This window comes from Homalodisca vitripennis, unplaced genomic scaffold (genome assembly GCF_021130785.1).
Source record: "Homalodisca vitripennis isolate AUS2020 unplaced genomic scaffold, UT_GWSS_2.1 ScUCBcl_4;HRSCAF=275, whole genome shotgun sequence".
In the NCBI taxonomy this organism is placed as follows: Eukaryota; Metazoa; Arthropoda; class Insecta; order Hemiptera; family Cicadellidae; genus Homalodisca; species Homalodisca vitripennis.
The window spans coordinates 52,390-58,913 of NW_025776145.1; the positions used below are offsets into that span (position 1 = coordinate 52,390).

A 6,524-nucleotide genomic window follows, 5' to 3' on the forward strand; every position below is an offset into this window, starting at 1 on the left:
CTGATCTTAATTTTAATTACTATTGCATAGTCTACTGTGAAATTAAACTGGTGGCTTTTCACCAATTTCACCTTCCCTAAAAAACTGAAATTGAACTATTCAACTACTGTACGTACATCAAACATAACCTCATATATCATTCAAAGTCACGCCGTAATGGCGGCGCAAGTAACAGCGAGTACTTTGTAACGGGTACTTGTAACCGTTACTGAAGAGTACCAGTAACGGTTGTAACAGTTACTGAAAAGTACCCGGTTAGCCCACCTATATTTCCAATATTGAATAATTCCAAAAACGAAGTTCTTGCGTCACCACCGGACCGGCCTCCAGCGACCGGCCACATAAATTCCGGATTATATGGACAAATCATGCCAGGATCACCATTTGGGGCGTTGCACCGGTATTCCACACATATAAAGTAATTTTTAACAAAAAAGTTGTTCAGTTATTTTGGATGGGTACGGCCATGTAGTATAACAATTCAGAAGTTTGCAGCAAGATCATGTTACGTTAATTCAACAGTTGGCTACTATTGGGACATTTACTTTAATTCTTATCAAAAACGAGAGCATTAGAAAACTTTTATCAAGAAACAGTGTGGTATCAATGACAGTTATGGCAAAAAACTAAGAATAATTAGAAGACTTACAAATGAATATAAGAAATTAAAACTATTATCAATATCAATTAAAAAATTCAGGGAGAATATGTGAGGATATTAGTATGACGAGATGTTTAAAGGTTAAGCCTTAGTTGATCTAACGCTTCATCAATACAATGAGGTTATTGAATGTGTATTAATTTTTTATCTCTTCTTATTTCCAGATTTTTTTTCAGCAAATACAAAGATGTTTGAATTGAATTTAAAGCTGTGAATAAAAAAGGTTTGTATATCTAAAGAAGTTGGCAGTGTAATCAAAGTGGTTGGAACGAAAAAAAGGTTTGTATTTCCAAAGCAGTGTAAATTATTCACAGTTTGAACAGAAAGGTTTCTCAAAGAAGTAAAAGAAAAAGAGTGTAATATGAGTAGTAATGTTTTATGTTCTAAGCTAAAAATAACCTTTAACCTTTTCCGCCTTATCCGAGATAACGGACATGTCCGCATTCTTAAGATAAAACGTGCACCTTGACTCCAATTAAAAAGCAATTGACCTCTAATTAAATAGCAACTAGATAACCCTGAGGTCACTACTATCGTTTAAATTTTTTCGTTATACAGGGTGTGGTAGATAAGTAATGAGACTGGCCGCCGCGCGGCGCCCCAGTCGCTCGCAGTGCGGTCTCCACCTGCAGGTCACGTGGTGGGGGATCTGAGCTAACAGTAGAACCGGTTCGCAGTCGCATTGTAGCTCTGGCGCAGTGAGGATCGAGCTTCGCGTATTACGTTGTTTGTGTGCCCGTGACACTTGTGAAAACGCTGAGATGGATCGGTCAATAGAACAGCGGTATGCAATCAAATTTTGCTTTCACTTGGGCAAAACTGCTTCGGAAAACTTTCGCTATGATTACGGAGGCCTACAAAGAGCACGCCCTATCAAGAGCTCAAGTGTTCTGGTGGTTTAATGAATTTAAAAACGGGAGGGAATCCGTTGAAGACATGGAACGATCTGGACGCCCTTCAACGAGTCGTGTGGATGAAACGGTGGCCAAAGTGAAAGAACACCTGGACTCCAACCGTCGTTTAAGCCTCAAAATGATCGCCGATGAGGTCTCCGTGAATAAATTTACGGTTCGCCAAATTGTTACGCAAGATTTGATGATGAGGAAAGTTTGTGCAAAATTGGTTCCCCGAGTGCTCCCCGCGAACAAAAGCCTCGTGACCTCTTATTTGACCCGAATTGGAGTTGAAGTTCTGCCACAGCCACCATACAGCCCTGACATGAGTCCTCCTGATTCCTTCCTATTTCCGAAGGCCTGAAGGGTCATCGTTTCGACGATATTCCGAACATCCAACGTGCTGTCACGAAGGCACTAACTGGGATAACTCCAACGGACTATAGTGGGGCCTATGAAGCTTGGGAAAACGCGCTGGCAACATTGTGTCGACGCCCAAGGCGAGTACATTGAAGAATATTAACGTTTTTTGTACAAATCAGATCAATAAATTTGTTTTTTTTTAGACTGAGTCTCATTACTTATCTACCACACCCTGTAGGCACGCGTTCGTTTGTACTACGTTTCTTCACCGAGTCATGGACATTGATGATAATACAGAACGCCTGCTTGCGACTAATAATCTCGCGATACTTTAAATTAAATTGTCCTTTATTCGCCCTTTTTTGTTTACTTCATTTTTCGCAGAATGCGAGTGGAAAATTTAAGAATGAGAATTCACAGGGAATTTATCTCTGTCTTTGCTTACTTTGTAATTTTCTAACAGACATGTGGTTAAAACTTTAACAGCTAGGTCAGTTTTAGATGAATATATAAAGTACTCGAAAGGATGGTCAACAGACGTCTTGTTTGGTTTCTGGAGAGAAATAACCTTCTTTCACCTTCCCAGTGCGGATTCCGACAAGGCCGGTCTACAAGTGACCAACTACTTGCCTTGCAAACAGCAACCCTTAATTCTTTTGTTAAATGGCAACAGTTGATTGCTGTATTTTTCGATATTTCCAAGGCTTATGACACGGCTTGGAGAAGGGGAATAGTAAATGCTTTTATACCTTGGGGTGTAGGGAGCCACATGGTTTCTTTCATACAGGGCTTCCTGTCGGAAAGAACCATACAGGTCAAACTTGGGACAACCATTTCCGATTCATTCACGCTGGAAAATGGTATTCCACAAGGTAGCGTCCTTAGCTGCACTCTGTTCGCCATTGCAATCAATAACATATCATCCTGTGTTACCCCTCCTGTGCGCTGTTCTTTGGTTTTAGATGATTTCTCTATTTACATCTCTACAAAGAAATTAGCGGTGAGGGAGAGAGCTTTACAGCTTACCATCAACAGGCTTGAGTAGTGGTGCGGAGTTACGGGTTTTTCATTTTCGCCACCTAAAACAAAAGCCATCGTTTTCTCCAGAATGCGTACTGTTGAGCTCTCTTTGCTGGGTCAGAGAATCTCTACTTGTGACACTATCAGATTCCTGGGTCTCACGTTTGATACCAGGCTAACTTGGGTGCCTCACCTGAGAGACCTAAAAGATCGATGCATGAAGCGCTTGAACATACTGAGAGCTTTAACCCATTCACTACCATGAGCCCCAATTGGGGATTTTGTTTTTAAATCAGTTCATGTTGGCAACACTGACTGTTTGGTGCCAATCAGCAGCTTGGTAGTGTTTTCTGGTTCTTTGAGGTTATTCCAATGTGCAGTTAGTTAGAGTTGTGTTGAAACACAAGTTTATATGTGGAGTTTAGTTTATCACTAACAGGTATGTAGCATGATTATTTTATTTACTATTTTATTATTAAATTACATTAAAAACATAAAACCAATATTTAATACATTTTATTGTTTTGTGAGGCCTTTCGATATCCAAGATATCTTCTTCAGACACATCACAAAAGTCTGAAGAAGATATCTTGGATATCGAAAGGCCTTACAAAACAATAAAATGTATTAAATATTGGTTTTATGTTTTTAATGTAATTTAACAGTGACCAATATAAGCTCCATCTACAGTATTTTCTTATTAATTATTGTAAGTGTAGAGCGGTTGTAATTGTTTTACACTGTTGTATTATAGTAATTTATATCATGGTAAACTATTATCACTGTCGGTTTGCTGTATTTTATCATGTTTTACGAATAATTGCCTTATAAACGTCGATTCCCATTTGGGGATAATGACCTATACAGCATATTTTATCTTATTAATTATTACATTGTCTACTACGATTTCAGGATGGATTCCCGGAGTTTCCTAAGTCTGATTGAAATCCAGTCTGTATTGGAGGATCCCGAATTCATAGAATCCATAGATAATGATTGTGATGTAGATATTGTGCAGTTGCCACCTGAAAATGTTGATGAGGTATCAGACCAAGAAGAAATAAATGAAGACGATATTGATGATACGTTACCCCAAGATATGCCTGGGAATGTAGAACTACATTGTAATATAAATAAAACAACAACTGAAACTGAACACTGCGTCGTTGGCGCTGCTGCGTCAGTTCATGATGAACTGGAAACTGTTTTTGACAATGAGATTCATGAAAATAATATGACTGAAGATGAAACTTCTGTTGACACTCCGTCAGTGATTCTAAAACCGTTCCTAAAAATGAAAACAGCAAAAAACGTAAAAGGAAAGAAGTAAAACTAGCTAATCCCAATAAAAAGAAAAGACAGCCGAGCCTAAGAAAAACAAAGATAAAAATAAAAAACTTTCTGATTGGAAGAAATTCGATCCTATCTTTGGCTGTTCACCCCCTTCTGAAGAAAGTAAAAGCGAAAAAAGAAAACATATAGAAGAAGTCCTGAAAGATAAGAGCCCCGTAGATATATTTGAAACTCTTTTTGATAACGAAATATGTGAGCATATTGTTCGGCAGAGTATAATTTACGCAACCCAGAAAAATGATCATTCTTACACTTTTTCAAATGACTGCCTGAACAAATTTATAGGATTTCTCTTGTTTACTGGGTATCAGTCTGTTCCACAAGAAAAACTATTCTGGAGTGTGGACGAGGACTTCACTATTGACCTTGTAAAGAAGTGTTTTTCAAGAAACTGGTACTTGGAAATAAAACGTAATTTGCATTTCAACGACAACTCACAATTACCTGATGCACCTAAAAAAGTCATTCAAAATCCAGCCTCTTTATGACATGCTAAATAACAATTTTGTGAAGTTCGGTGTATTTTCCACATATCTAAGTAGTAAGTATTGATGAACAAATGGTCGATATTACGGACATCATTTCTTAAAACAGTATATCCGTGAAAAGCCAATAAGATTTGGCTATAAACAGTGGTTACTCTGTTGTGGAGAGACAGGATATTGTTTTCATGCAGAACTTTATGAGGGTAAGAAAATAGCTGACCAAGAGATTACTTCAGTGGGCTCATCCGTTGTGTTGTCCAAACTCGCTGTTGCTGAAGACCCAGGAAAACATGTTTTTTTCTTTAATAATTTTTTCACTAGATTTGACCTTATGAAATTATCGTCAGTTAATAGTTTGTGCCACAGGTACTGTTAGAATAAACAGGATGAATAGTTGTCCAATAAAATCAGACAAAGATATGAAAAAAGAAGCTCGAGGAGAAAAAGAATGTTGGTTTGATGAAAAGTCTAAACTTTTTGCAGTAACCTGGAAAGATAACAACAACGTAAAAGTACTATCAAACTATGAAGGACTGGAACCCCAGACTGTAGTTACTCGATGGTCTAAACTAACAAAGGATAAGGTCCAAGTGTTTAAACCTAAATGCATAGGCACTTAAAACAAATGGATGGGAGGAGTGGATCGCATTGACTGGTCTGTAAATAAGTATAGAGTAAAAATAAGAGGGAAAAAATGATATTTTCCACTCTTCACAAACCTTGTTGATATGACTCTTGTTAATGCATACAACCTCTATCGCATTGCTGGTCACAAGATTACACTTCTTGAATTTAGGTGAAGTATTGCTCGAACCTATCTGAATTTGTCTTCTCTTTCAAACCCATGGAACCGCGGTAGATATGGTTTACCAAAGTCATCAATGAAGCGAGTGTTAAGCACTGTCAGATTTGATCCAATTGGACATTTTATTGAGAGAACTGCAAATGAAAACAAAGCAAATGTGGTATCTGCAAGTCGAATGCCAGGAAACAGTGTGCAAAGTGCAATATAGGCTTGCACGTCGACTGCTTTTTAGAATGGCACAAAAAACAATAAAAGTTTTTGAAGATGTTTTTAAATTTCACTCTTGTCATATTTAAATATAACTTTTATGTCAATATTTTATAACATTGTAAGAGTTTTGTAAAATAAATATTCATATTATCCATTACTGTGTATTATTTACTTTTTACACAGTACATGCCATGATCCCCAAATGGGACTTTTTTTAAAAAATCACTAAAAAGTGGTAAATTTATACACAAAATTTCCTTTTATAGTTATGTTAAGTTTTATAAATCAAAAATAAATAATTTTATTAATAAAATACTGATTTTCAAAATTTGGTACTTACTGGGTAAGAGGAACAAAATAGGGGGCTGACTGACAGGACATGCATGCTCAGATTCTACAAAGCCACCATCCGTTCCTGTGTAGATTGTGGATGTCAAGCGTATGGGTCCGCAAGACCCAGTGCTCTAAACATGCTTGACCCTGTCCATAATTCTGCTTTAAGACTGGCCACTGGAGCTATAAACAGCCTTCTTACTGAAACGGGAGAACCTCCTTTTTCGCATAGACGGCAACAACTGTCCCTAAACTATGTTCACGCTCTTTCAGGTAAGCCAGACAACCCTGGATTTGAACCGGTCCTACGAAATCCAGTCCATAATTCCTAGCGAGACCAAATCATCCTTCACTCTTAAGCGTTAGGGCTACAAATCCTAAGCTTCTAAAATAGGCCTAAA

General features: G+C 37.6%; 1 protein-coding gene across 1 annotated transcript; it reads left to right on the plus strand.

Annotated features, from left to right (window-relative positions):
• The first annotated feature begins 1,501 nt into the window (after nucleotides 1–1,501).
• On the plus strand, nucleotides 1,502–1,918 carry LOC124370145 (protein GVQW3-like). The gene has a single exon (XM_046828434.1). The coding sequence runs from the start codon at nucleotides 1,502–1,504 to the stop codon at nucleotides 1,916–1,918; it is 417 nt and encodes a 138-aa protein (XP_046684390.1).
• Nucleotides 1,919–6,524: the final 4,606 nt, after the last annotated feature.